Source organism: Amblyomma maculatum, chromosome 6 (genome assembly GCF_055883805.1).
Source record: "Amblyomma maculatum isolate TAMU_Amacu chromosome 6, ASM5588380v1, whole genome shotgun sequence".
NCBI classification, from domain to species: Eukaryota; Metazoa; Arthropoda; class Arachnida; order Ixodida; family Ixodidae; genus Amblyomma; species Amblyomma maculatum.
The window spans coordinates 34,419,928-34,434,474 of record NC_139349.1 but is presented as its reverse complement, the minus strand read 5'-3'; the positions used below and the strand labels follow the sequence as shown (position 1 = coordinate 34,434,474).

The following is a 14,547-nucleotide window of genomic DNA, read 5'->3' as shown; positions in this document are numbered from 1 at the left end:
GCGCTTTTCGAAGCCAATTTAGTCGTGTCTTGTCTCTTTATCTTACATGTTAATGTAGCTACGTGCGAGTATGGATGCAAGGAATTCACTTTAACTTAGCTTGTTCATAGAATCTCCTGAGCCAAGAACGGTTTGGTTTTGTTTATGGGGTTTAACAGCCCAAAGCGACTCAGGCTATGATTGACGCCGTCGTGGAGGACTCCGGAAATTTCGACCACCTGGAGATCTTTACATGCACTGATATCGCACAGCACACGGATGCCCAGCAATTTGCCTCTATCTAAAAGCGGCCACAGCGGCTAGAATTCGATCCCGCATCCTTGGACAAAAAAAGTCGAGCGCCCTAACCAGTGCACTACCGCGGCGGAGAAGCAAGGATGGCCTCACTGACTTATACGCAGCTGTGTCCGGAATTTTTTGTATATATTTTCACGCCACACTGCAGCCCGCAAAATCTGCGAACGCGTTATGGCTGCTGTGATTTCTCGGTCACATGAGGCCCACAGTTGTGAAGCTGGCCACCAAGATGTAATTTCGAGTAACCAGAATAACAGAGTATGAATTAAAACAGAGCAAAGTACAGAGCAAAGTACTTGTAAAAGCACGAAATGTGCAAGCGTTTTGACGGCGACAATATGCTATACCTCACTCCGGCGGCCTGTATTTACTTTGCTCATAAATACATGCAGGCGCTTTGTTTATTAATTGGTTGCGCACGTGATGAGCGATGATCAGCTGTATGCGTCATTGGCACGTTGTAGCGCTCTCTTCACGCCCGTTTTCGCACCTCATTCGCTTGTCCACTTGCTGCCAGCGATATGCTCTGCCAGACGGAAATGTTATCTCTCGGAGCAGGCTCCAGCGATAACAAGAGCAAATAGGTGGAGGAACTTGCTCAGTAAGGGCTGCGACTATTCAAAGCGCTTGCAAGATGCGGGCTATAGTGGTCTGCGCAGGCATATCGCTCCTCGTTTTTCCCACTCTTGCTTTATCATTGCCTCTTGAAGGCGCTGCTGCACCTTTACTTATCAAAGGGGTTCGAAGTTCTAAAGAAAATTATTTCTCGATACGCATTCCCAACCTTATCATGTAGCCCACGCTGGGTTTGACAAGAGGTTGGCTGTGCTCAATTTAAACTGAGTGGCTTCTCGTCTACAGCGAAAATTGCCCGGTTGACTCCCATTCGTCACAAGGACTTGAACGTAAAACTCTGAATCGAGTGGAGGGCGTCTTCAATGGCTTGTGCGTAAGCAATCGTTCAGTATAAAGGAGGAGTGAACAAGGGGTGAACGGGAGCCTCAGTTCGCAAGCTGTGCCAACGTTTCGACAGGGAAGCTGCGTATTCCATCAAAACTTCCAGTAACATGTCAACTAAATTAAGTTGGCCCTAGCATACGCAGTGACTCGAAAGTGACCCTGAGTTGCAAGATTTGTATCCCCACCCTAGGTGCTCTGTCTGCAAGTACCAAGATACAGAAGCCGATATCCACCACCTGCTGTGGGAATGTCGAGCGCTGAAGCCGACGCAGATCCGGCAACTTTTGGCAACTGGCCTTTATCCCCATAATCAGTCGTCATATGCCGCTTAGACGCAGGGACCGCATCGTCGTTCACTGCTAGACCTCAATACATCATCCAACCTTTTTTTCATTTATTTGACTATGCCCTTCATCCTTAACATTCTTTTTATGCCCTGAGGAAATAAACATAGAAAAGAAAAAGCCAAAGAAAAGACGCAAAGGAACGTATCAGAAGTCATACTCCGCAATACGAATTGGGCGTGCAAAATACACTGTGACATGTGGCTGGTGGGGGTGAAACTTTATTTTTCTAGATATAAAGGCATGCGGGGATTAACATCTGAAAGGTGCACACAAGATACCACTCAGCAGGCTTCAGATAAATTTTCACCGCACAAGTTTCTGTACTGCACACCTACGTCCCACAGTACGACAGTTTTATAGCGAAATAAACACTACGCGAGGCAGAACTGTTCTTCACGGTGCGTGCTGCGTGGTGATTATTAGTGCTGGATTAACGTTTTGTTTTCCAAGTCATGGGGGTTACTGCTACCTTTCTAGCATAGTCGCGGAACAAGCGCCTGCTTCAATACAGACCCACCCATCTTCATGCTTCAAATGACAGTCATACCGCAGCGACAGTGGCTTACGCCTCCACCTCGCTTTTGGAAGGAATGGTATTCGGCCCCCAGTGCCACTGGTTTTGTTGTATCAGTTATTTATGAAAATAACAACAAAGGAGGTAAAAATATCTTGCCGCCCCGGTATCTCATATCTGAATTACTGAAGCACCTGATCTGGGGCGGCGGAAATAGATAGCGAAGAAAAAGAGAGGGTAGAGTAAATAAAATATAAAACTATAATGCAGTTTTTCACCAGTTCATTTTGGATGGAAAACCGCAACCGGTAGAATAACAAGAGAACCCACAGCATATTGCTGATTGCTTCGTTGGTCTGTCTGTCAGGCCAATCCACCCACATTGAACAACAGCCGACCCCGGATATATCTAATTATTACCTAAATTTAGCCCTCAGAATATTCCCCTCAATATCCCATGCAAAAGTACAGGACAGGAGTTCACGTTTATCAAACTCCCGTTCAACAGAACATTTGATATGGTCACCGTCAAACAGCCAGAGCAACCAATGCAGGGTTTCCCAGAACGTAGATTTAATCAGCGTACTGAGACGCTGGCAAGGCAGCCGGGAGCTCGAGAGTGGAAGACGAAGAACCACCGAGGTCCCTAGCATGACTAAAGCCAGCTACAACATCCGGTAATGCAGTCCGACCGCATGACGGTGCCACCAGATTTATGAGGAATGCGACAATATATCGAACTGTGCATTATGTCCCTCTAAGTTGCATCTCTCCAAGTGGCTCCCTCCCGATCATTTTTCGTGCGCTAAGCAGTATCGGTTGCGGAACCAGGGGCACATAGTGGCGAATCTAACGCTGTAAAACCGCTTGGCAAGGTGAACATCGACATCGACAAGTTTTCAACATGACATTGGTGTCATGCGAGAAAGCTTGCTTCGGGAGCGTAATCTCTATGCGGTGAAGCCAGCCGTGCTGATCAATGGACTGGGGCGCACGGCACACTTTCCACGCCGCGCCATTGTAGCGTGAACTCCGACCGACAAACCGGTCTGTGCCTACCAATTACTAGAAAGACACACTTGCGTGCACAGAGCGGCACGTAGAGATGCATCCAGTGCGCACCATTCTGTTGCCTGGCGTGCGTGTGCGCTTCGTGGTTGGGCTGCCGGCAAATTATAGCTGATTGCTGCAAGAAGACTGCGGCTAACGTGGGTAGGCCGCATTCAGGCTCCCAGACTACAGAGGAGCTGACATTTTGGTATGTTTTATACATCGAATTATTGTTATAACGAACTATTTAGAGATCTCTTTCGATGTCGATATATTCGGTATCGACTGTTTCGGTATCGACTGTATTACCAACTAGTTTAACTGACCGCCTTATGTCCATGCCACTGATGCGGTTGGAAAATGCAGAATCTCCGAAGGTTTTGAGCATGCACAGTATGGGTTTTTACCATAATGCCCATGTTACTTATTCCTTGTTTCCTGCAGCAGGCCCTTTAGGCAATATTTCGAAGGCTTTTCAGAGCTGGCCGTTGGACTGTCCTGATGATGCCTGGTGTAGCCTCGATCATATGAATACGTGGGCTTCCATGATAGCATTGAGTTTCTGTTGTTAAACCTGTATATTTCACGTGCGCCCGCTAAAGAACCTGTCTAAGCGTCAAAACCGCCCTCGTATCGTTTACCGCAGTCTCCCTGTGGATGCTGTTTTAAATCGAAAAAAACTGCACTGCTTGTCCCGCACTGCGGGAGCAATGCACTCGTGGAAAAGCGGCTGTTTCTATCGTCCTAATAATATTCACGCGTTTTGCAGGCTAGAATGCTTCCTAACTGCGCTAAGAGTGATGCACTCAGATTGAAGCTATTTGCACACGGCCTCGCATCTACGAGGTACGCGGTTTGGTCAGCAGTGATCCTGTATTCCCACCAGAACTATACAATGAATACACAACTTCCCTTGGCTTGGTGCTCGGCGGAAACGTTACCTGTTGAAGTGTTTTTGGAGGAAAGGGGTTTATTTTTACCTTAGGGTGCAGACTGCCTAATCTGAAAATCACCTGAAACAATAGACCATGTATTTCTTCCCTGTTGGGAGGATGAGTATTTTTGGGATGTCCGACAACGAACCAATAAAGTAGGGTTTCCACTGCAACCGTACGGCATCACGTTTCAGTTTATTGAAAATGGGGATGGCTTGCCGTTTGATTAAATAATGCTGTGGGACCTCCATAGCACATGGCGCTCCGGAATGGCGGGCTATCTATGTGATCCCGACGTGCGACCAGCCCGAATGTATTTTAGAGAAAATGTACACATATTTTTAGAGTGTTAAAGTCGCAATCATGTGTACCCGATTGGGTACCAAGGCTGGAAAATTTGACGCTACTGAGGGAATTTTAACCTGACAAGGCCTGCCACGACGAACGGGTATATGCTACTAGTGTCAAGTGTGTGTAAATGTTGAAGTGTGTGTGGATGTTCATTTATGTGTGCTGTGTTTTGTCGAAATTTGGCCAAAAAAAAGAAAAGCGTGGTGCCCGGCTTGTCGAGGGTGAAAAGCTTGGGAAAATTAGCTTCGATCTGAAGTAACGTAAAACATCGGCAAATTGTGTCGCCTAAATAAATTAGAATTTCGAAATTAAATTAACTGCAATGAAATCGTGAACATTCTGCTAATAGTGATGATAGATTTTTATAGGGCAACTGCAGTTTTAGCCATTAAAAAAAAAAATCTTGTGCCAAGGTGTTTTTTTTTCTTTTATTGGCTAAAGCTGCAGTTGCTTCATAAACATCTATCACCAGCAGCAGAAAGTTCACGGTTTCATTTCGGTTAATTTATACTCGAAATTTTCATTTTTTCGTGTTCGGTTGCCGCATTTGACGCAGAATGCAGGTGGGCGTGAGATTGCAACGAATGCACTCGCGGATGAGATGCCGCTAATTTAGCGATGTGATGAAGCACGTACAGAAAAAATAAAGTGGATATAGCACGGAGCCTGGTTACATATGGGTCTGTTACCGAATAGTTAAAATGTCTTCGTTCTTATATTCCGCGTCATTTCAGGTCATGCTGACTTGCTTTCTTTACGCTCGTTACTGAGGTGGGGCAAATGTAAAATAAGTAAACCTCCAAAAATCCCTGTCAACGCTGAACAATTCAACGTCTGGAGGCGTGAAAGCTTTCTCTTGGTTGTAATCTCTAAACATTTTATTGAAATTTGGCGCAATCACATTCTATTTTATTTTTGGTTGTTATTTCAGCCACCTTAGGAGAGGACCCGTGCCAGTCAGCGGGAAGTTTCTGTGGGAGTTTTAAATGCTTACCAAGGGGTGATCATGAATCATTTGCATGTGACTGCGGAAAACGGCGCTATTTCAACGCTGCTGCACAACGATGTTTTCGTAAGTAAAAACGAGTAGGCGAAATAAAACAAGAAGCTAGACAATCCTTCAATATTGTATGCCTCTTATTGCCTCCTTCAGCATCACAATTAAAAATATTGATTTCTTTTAAAAATTTAGGGGTGCTTTCTATTTGTCAGAACCCCAAGAAATAAACCACCAATAATAGACCTTAGCCATTCATTCTAGGTGATTTGTATGGGCATGAAATCACTGTCTGGTGATTTAATATCCAACCCACGATTCGGCTGTGTTGCGCTTACGCTTTCCAGGCCGAACATTTCCAGTAGAGTTAAACCCTTGCCATAGTAGGTAAGTAAGCATAGTGCGGTGCAGTAAAAAAATGAGTTTTTAAATGTTAGCACAAACTCACAAATATCATTGGGTTGGTTCAGTTGTGGGTCCGTTGCGAATCCTTATGAATCAGTTATAAATATAAACCACCCGTGGATTACAACATTGTTTGTGATTTGATGATCCCGATGACGTTGACTTCTGATTCCTGTCGCTCTTTTGGGCTGAACCTAGGATGGAGTCAGAGAGAGCCAATACAAGCTTTCGTCTTAAACTCTTAGCACTTTTCCTTCCTCTCGCTTGACCTACGCGCCAAATGTATACGTGACCTGTGATAGCAGGAGATATGTACATTGTAATTTACAGGCGTGAGAGCTGTCGTTAGTTTACACAAAATATTCACGGCCGTGGTCATCAGCGTATTCTCAGACGGAAGCCGCCACCAGGGCTCCGTCGGGACAAGTATTTCGGCAGCAGATATCGTATTGCTGACGTGCCAAAAATGTTCTTTCATTCGCGCTGTGTTTATAGGTAATCGCCACTTGGATACCACTTTCCAGATATTTTTTCGTGTTCGCCGCGTCGGTGTAACCGGTCGCAGTGCGTCGACGATGGTGGAAACAGTGCAGCCAAATGCGTCTGTCAAGAAGGTCCCCATATAACAAAAGACTGTCAAGGTACCTATCCACACTTTGAATTCTAGGCAACTGAAGGCAACTAGAGAATGCCTTTTGAACTGTTCAAAATGTCTTTGAAAATGTTTCAAACGTATTTTACAAAGCTGTAGTTTTTTACTCGGTTACTACATTTAGCGATGTCTTTTATTTGACTTGATTATTTACCTGCATGTCTTCAGCATACCGCACCAAAACACAAAGCGTATGATCGTCGATTGAAGCTTATGTGCATTTAGTGATTTCTTTGTAAAGAAGGCATTCTCATGAGTGGTATTTCTATAATACTCATGAGCACTGCACTAAGTAGCTACTGACTATGGTGTGTAGTAAAGCCTAGATTAACATAAAGAAAGGAGAAGTGAACAGTAGCGTCGAAGGATGTTTTAATTTTTTATTGGCATTTCATTACAGCCAAGATTTTATTGCGGGTTACTGAAGCGCATTTAAGCGGCGCGCCTTATTTGGGAAATCAGCGTGGTATGCCGAATGCTGAACACTTTAACCTTAAAGATCCTAATCGACGTATTTCTTCTTTAGGTGCTTACACTTAATGTGTGAAGAAAATGAACTCCATCCAGGGGAAATTAAAGTTTTTCAGGCGCATGCAATCTTTCTTTGGATATTTCTGATTTTTTTTATATAATTGTTGGCTGCAAAGCACCTCCTTTTCGAACTTTTTCAGAAAACATTACCTATACAAGTGAATGCATCGCTCTTGGAGGAAAACTTCAGCAAGAGAAAAGTGGCGATGAGACCGTGATGCCACATTGCGTCTGCAGGCCCGGAACTCTACTGTCCAATGGAGTTTGCGTCTGTAAGTGCAACCTTACGATTTCACTCGAGTAATGATCCGCACACTGTGTCTTGCTTTCATTAGGATTTTTTTCTATAACGTACATCACAATTGCTGCTTGAAAAACAGTTTCCTCACAAAATAATTGTGTACTGCAGCCTGACTTGATCACCATCAGTAAGTTGTAATCTTATCTTGTCACACAAAATATTTACATCATTCGTTCAAGCTCAGAGCATGTGTAAGTTGGAGTCCCCTAGCTCCCTGGTGTCGCCTTAATCCCTAACAGTGTTGTCTCCCTTGAGGTGCGCCATGGTGCGCTAGGTGGCTGCCAACAATATACAACTGGTGTCTGTCGCCTGCCCCTAGTATTTCTTCCTTTAGCATTTGGCTCAAGTTAGCTCGGATACCCGTATATTTGTGTGTCTGCTTCGTTTCGACCCCGCAGTAACAATTTCTTTCATTTTTCAGCTATCGCCTGCTTGTTTCCAAATTTAACCTGCCAAGACATATGCAGGGATACGAAATTGAGCGAAGATACACGCTGCTGCCAAGGTTGGAGTGCTGCTTCTTGCAATGGTAAGAGCATAATTGTAAAATAATATAAAGAAATGTATACGACCTTTTTGTATTCGTGATTTTTGCGCAAAACACAAAAGTAAGTAACATAAATACGCGATTCGTCCATAGAACAATGCTGGACAATTCTAAAGTGTTCGTAAATTTACAAGCTAGGTACAAGCTCGGCGACAAGATCGAACAGCGAAGCACTTTGATGCCGCGCAGTTCGCATATCTTTGTTTGGGATAATACACGAAAAGGGCAAATGGTGCGGTACGGTTTGCATGCTTTTGCATTTTTAAAGGCATGTATGGTACGATAGGGTGTTAGAGCGTGAGAAATAATACGATACGGTATTGTGAGGATGCTTGAATGTCCCACCGCTTAAAAGCTGGTAATGGTTAAAAAAGGCGCTGATGGAGAGGGTGGGAGAGGGGGGGGGGGAAGGGGCAGTCGAGTAGTTTAAACCAGCGTCGAGATTTGAAACATGCCCCTATATCGCCCAGCACAAAAACAGAAGAGCGTTTTTTTTCTTTTTTTTTTCTGTTCACCTCCAACGCAATGTGGTGCTGTGACCTGCATTTAAACCCGAAACTTTGGGCTCGGCAGTTGAATCTCGCAGTGATTCAACAGCAGCGACATATGTACATCGCTGGTTTTTGTGCATTTTTCCATGTTTACGTCATATTCTCGGGAGTGGACATCCATTTCTACATCACTCTAATCTCTTTGCCGTCATATATACATCCTTTCGCAGCACGTAAAGTATTTTTTCACAACCTGAATAAAGAAAACATTGAAAATTATCACTGTTCTCTTCTCTAAATCGTAGAATCCCTCCTGACTGAGCCGTACTGCAAACCTGGCAGTGTTTGGAATCTCGCCGAAAGCAGGTGCGAAAGTACGTACATTGGTAAAATTGAGTATTTTGTATGTATACGTTCCGAGTTTTGCTCGTTCTGCTAAGATATGCTCGTAATTGCAGCACTTTGTTTGACACAAAGGTGACGTCCTCGTGTATGCGTCTTCTTCTGTTTGCGTCCTTTGAGAAAATGAGGTTGTGTTTTAATCCTGAATTCATGCCACACAACACAACGAAGGGCAGCTAGCTCTAGGGAAACTGAGGATTTTTGGATGGCAAAGCTGGGTATCACACCATCACCTCAGCGATAAACGTTTCCTAAGGGCTCTTCACGCGTCCCTGAGGCACTTCTCGAGCATGCATCACTGTCAACCATGCGACACCTGCAGACCTGCAGAAAAGGCCGTAACACGGAACTGAAAGATAAGCATCCTTCGATCCCAGGGTTGAATTTCATGCCGAGCTTTCGCAAACTGATTGGCTCGTCAACTTTTTTTAGGGTTTTCGCTTATCAAAATTATCTTCACATGACAAAATAGAAATCTTTGGTGAACTCCTTTGCCGCTGCGCACTATATACCATCAGCTCAGTCGTACCGACGCTATGCTTACTGGTTTCTACACTTTTTGTCTCCACGAATTTTTTTATTTTTATACCGATTTTCGATTTCCGTCATATCCAGTGTGTTCGTGCACGGAGTAGATTTCATCTGTCAATTATTGAAAGCGAATTTAGATATAATTTTTTTAGCCTGAAGTACCTAAACAGCATAGATATTAGTTTGGTCTGATTTGGTTTATAAGGTTTAAAGTCCGAAAGCGACTCAGGCTATGAGAGACGATATAGTGAAGGGCTCCGAAAATTTCGACCACCTGCGGTTCTCTAACTTGAACTGACATCGCACAGCACACGGGCACCTTGCATTTCGCCTCCATCGACAAGCAGCTGCCGCGGCCGGAATTTCATTCCGCATCCCTGGCCGCGGTAATCAAGCGCTCTAACCATTGCGCCACCACCGCGGGGCAGCATAGATATCAGCAATGGAATTTTTGTGCTTCTGCGTTGTAATGAGTGCCTTCTAGCTTCGATAGTAGACAAATAAGTGGCGCCTTGGCAATGCATGTAGCGTATTTTTTTTTTTTCAGTATAAGTGTTTTGCTGCCTGCACGATGACACAACTAGGAGCAATTCAGCAAAGTTATTTGCTGGGATAGTTGGTCAGTTCAGTCGTTCAGTCGTGTCTGACTCTTCGTGACCCTATGGACCATGTCACGCCACGTTTTCCGGTCTCTATCTTCCTAACATCACATAACTTCATCTGCAGTGCCTCGAGGATGCCATCTAACCATCGCGTTCGCTGCCTACACCTTCTCCGGCGACCCTCAACCTTTCCCAACACGAAATCTTTCTCCAGCGACTCCTCTCTTCTCATCAGATGACCAAAGTAGCTGAGCTTTAACTTTAGCATTTGACCCTCCAATGAGCAGTCAGGGTTTATGGTCGACAATATCGACTGAATTGATCTTCTGGCAGTCCAAGGAACTCTCAAGAGTCAGGGTTAGTTGGTATTGCATAATAAATTTGAAACTGCTCAGAGAGACAAAGACGACAGAAGTGGTTGGGACAAACGAGTTTCGTCAACGTTTGCCCAGTTCACTCCTGTCGTCTTTGTCGGTTCGAGAACTTGCAAATTTATTGAACAATGCAGTAAAGGTTCCAAAATTATTTATACTTCGGTCGCCGTCAACCCTTTTCGTTTGGCTCTCTGAAGAGCTGCGTAAAAAAGAAATCACTATTCAGTAGGATGAGAAAGCGAACTCGGCTTATTTTATTGCGTAAGCAATACAATACTGGGGGGGGGGGGGGGGGGGGGGGCACCAGGTTTCGAGCCATCGCGTATCCCCGGCGGACGCCACGCTTATTTGAGCCGCAGCTGTGTCGACACTGAACCGCGCCGTAAGGGAAGGCAGGAAGGGCACGTTCACACACACCGCTCCCTCCTGTCCTACGCACTTCGCACTCCTGGCGTTCCCCGGATCGCACTCTCTCCCCGCATGCGATGCGAGCAAGGTCTGATGTTGCATGCGCGCGTCGAAATCCAGGCACTTGCGCCAAAGCGGTTACCGGGACTCAGGGTCTAGGGTAAGGAATTGCGCAGTAATAAAAAGACGATCGAAAGTGGAAAGAAAGAAATAGGAGTTCGCGTCGAGGTAATTCAGATGCTATGCGGTCTTACAAGGAGAAGCATCGGCAATGCGCCGAAGACAGAAAACGGCAACGGGCTCAAGAGACTGCTGAAGAACGTGAAAAACGGCTAGCAAAACGGAAGCTACACCCGCAGCTACACTACATGCCGAACCTTAAACGCAACCATTGCAGTATTGCTTGCACAACTTACCAGGTTTAACCAGAGCTAAACTACTGCCAGTGTTTTATTTCTGTATTTGCCAAACCAATGTTTTAAATAGTTATTGCGGCTTTATCTAATTTAGCCATTTTGCTGAGGGAAGGGTCGATGTGTGTCTTATGGCAAGTTTGGCTGTCTGGATATTGACTCAGTAAAACGATAAATTAGAGAACCCCGGTGGGGCCCTTGCTTGAAGCCACAGACATGGGTTTGCCCTGCCTTTCAGCATCAGCTCTGAGAATGAGGCCTGCGCAGTGTTATGATTTGAGTACATTGCGCTTCCGAAGGCTTACAAAATGTAGCTGAAATACAGCCTTTAAAAAAAGAACTTCGTGCTTCTCATCCCTTTTATAAACTCTTCGTACGGGATGCAATGAAATCTTATGTGGATCCACTTTTCTTTTTCAATAGAGAGGCTTTATAAATTCTGAATGGATCTTTGAAATTTTCACCTCGTTTTATCTCTCCTTCCTTGTAAGCTCGTGGGGCACAAAACATTGCGCTAACAAGGCGCTTAAAATAGGAGTTTTTACAACAGGGTTGGGCCTTGTACAGTCATGAGCAAAAGTGGAGAGACCATGCGATTTGAGAAAACTACCCGCCAGCTTTTTCTGACAGTGAAACAGTTATTTCTGAGAAGTGCATTAGGTACCATGCATAATATACTTGCCTTCTTGCCCAAGCAATTTTCTCTGGCACATCTTTTTATACATCAAAAAAACAATCTTAGCAGTTAGTGTGGTCTCTCCACTTTTGCTCACGACTGTACATCTAGGTGCACCGACCGCTGCGAAATCAATTCTGTAGTATGTGGTTTTGTGTCCTATATTTATGAACAAAGCATTTCTTTATAGGTGCTTGCTATGCCGGTCTCTCCAAACCACTGTGCAAACATGGCTGCCATCCGGTGGATCTCATCGCTGCCAATTATACATGCAATTGTTCTGACGGCGAAGAACTGAGCGCGGACGGCCTGACGTGCACAGGTGCACTTTCGCCATACATTTTGACTTAGCTTTCCTTTCAAATGTGTTTTTTTTTTCGTTTCCTAATCACAAGACATGCTTCAAGACATTTCACAGTGACCTCCGAAGTGACAAATTGCCGCTAGCAATAGTGTTATCATATTTTTTGTAGAAGTCATGCAGCAGCGCTTGAAATGGTTGCTGAAATAAGACGAAATGACAGTTCAAGTTTGAAATATAATATGCGGTGTACTTTCTGAAGTATTACTCAGCGAGCAAGCGATCAGAACAAGCGAAAAATTCGTGTCAACTTTTGGTATTAGTGTGATACTCCATGAATCACAAGAAGTGGCCAGCTGAAGCGATGTTGTAAAAATCGGCCCAGTAATATTCGAACTCCAAGCTGGCTTATCGAACTGCTTGGTTAGTTTACCTTCACTATTTGTCATTTCAATTGTTAAAATACTTTGCAGGACTTTTCTACTACCATGTCATAAAGACGAGGACGCTATAAACAGAAATTTCTAGTAAATTTAGCTTTTGCGTGTAAGGATTCTCCGTCTTTATTAGGCATCTCAAATATTTTTATTAGGCAGAGTGCTTTGCTCAAAAATTCATGTCAATGGCTATCTGCTTTCTCTTGATTGCTGATCACCCTTGAAGCAAATCATTTTTAGATTGTACTGAGGAGCTAGTGAGAAAATGTTGCCTCTTTACAACGCACTGCAAGGCATGAATGCTGCACTGCGATAACCTATGAAAAGGCGCTACGTTCACACACTTTATGTTGAAGTGTTACAGATTTTCGAGTGAGAATGCATGTGGTTAATGTCAGTCACAGCTCGACATTATCCTGATCTTGAACTCTTCTTTTTGTGTTTTCAGTTAAAACAAAATGCAACGATGACGAGCAGCAGGATTGTGCCAAGAAAGGTCGCCAGTGTGCTATCGAAGCAGGCAAGCCGCGGTGTAGATGCCACGAGAAAAGCATTGAGCTGGCAGACTCCTGTTTAAGTACGTGTGTGGTGTCTTTCAGACTGATGTGCTAATTTCGGCCTTTCTTAGTAAGTACAGAAATGGCTGCTAACAGTTCGAGTCCATCGGAAGTACTGATCAGGATTCATAGCATTTGTGACGGGAAGGCTTAGCGCTTTATGCGGAGGAGGAGCTGGAGGGACAGAAACGAGAGTCACAACCTCAAGACGTATAACTTTTTTTTTCCGCTCTGACTTCAGAAATGAAGTGCTACCTTGTGTAAGCCCTTCCTATTTTCAGAGAGAAAGTTCCCGTTCTTTCTCGTCAGCTCTAAACCTAGTTTTTATCGCTGCCTTCATTCTTGAGTTGGACTAAACATGAAACAAGCAAGTAGTTCTAGCAAAAGCCCTGTCTTGACTATTACCTGACGATGTTTTTGCAGTCAAGGCCGCGAGTTGTAATAATTAGCATGATTTTGTTGTGAACATTTATAGCCTCATATTCTCATATTCTGAATTTATCTTTACTTCTAACCGTTGGTACAATTATTGCCTAACTCTGTACTGATGTTACTAGCGTACAGTTCCAGTCGCCTCGCAAAATTGTTTATTGCTCCATTTAAAGTTCCAAACTCATTGGCAGCGCAAGAACCTTCTATTGGAATGTACTAGGGCTTGGGCTATATTCCTTTGGCCCTTTCCATAAAAGTAAAATGCCTAGATATACACTTTTTTTTAGGAGCAAAGTGCTCACGCCAGTGGAGAGGCCCAAAAACGTTTGTTTTCGTTCTTATAATATTTTTTCTCGCACGCCTCCAGGACACCTCTTTTTAACTGCACTGTCAAGCCATCGCGCTCCGAATGAAGCAACCCAAACTATCAACTTCTTTTATGTTGCACAGGCCGAAACTTTACGCGAATGATTTTCAGCAATGCGCCGTGAAAGTCTTACAGCTGCCTTTTTAATCAAATGCGTCTGGTATGAGCGGTAAATGTACAGATACATCTGATGATAGTACTCTTTCTACATTTACCTGTAGTGTAATACATCTGTCGAAAAAAAAAATGTTTGAGATCACTGCGGTCACCCGCATTGGGGAATACGAAAACATTGACGTCTCCTTTCCACTCCTCGCCTCTTTTTGTCTCTCTTTGCCTGTCTTGTCGCGCACTCGTCGACAGAAGGCAACCACTGACGCAATCCGCTCCGAAACGGAGGCCACGCGCACGCCGTCACCTATTCCCGAGATCACGTTGCGCTGGGATGCGCAATGAGGTCACCGGCGGAAGCTTTTTTTTTCCATCGCGCCGCCGCTCTCTCCCATCACGTCACTTGTTCCTTGGAGATGCCATGACGTCACCGGCGGCGTCCCCATGGCAACCGCGTCGAAGTGCCGTTACCAAGAGCACACCCCTTTTTTTACATTTTTTCGGCAAATTATTTCTTAATTATTGTTTTTTTATTAATTCAAGTTAATTCATGACTTT

At 44.4% G+C, this 14,547-nt stretch overlaps 1 protein-coding gene across 1 annotated transcript in view; it reads left to right on the top strand.

Annotated features, from left to right (window-relative positions):
- Positions 1 to 14,547, top strand: part of LOC146185475 (uncharacterized) — a 49,438-nt gene that overhangs the window by 17,665 nt on the left and 17,226 nt on the right. Inside the window, exons 2-4 of the mRNA XM_084607831.1 lie at positions 5,386 to 5,526; positions 6,381 to 6,497; positions 12,971 to 13,042. Coding sequence (XP_084463957.1) covers positions 5,386 to 5,526; positions 6,381 to 6,497; positions 12,971 to 13,042 — 330 coding nt within the window. The remainder of the gene's footprint in view (positions 1 to 5,385; positions 5,527 to 6,380; positions 6,498 to 12,970; positions 13,043 to 14,547) is intronic.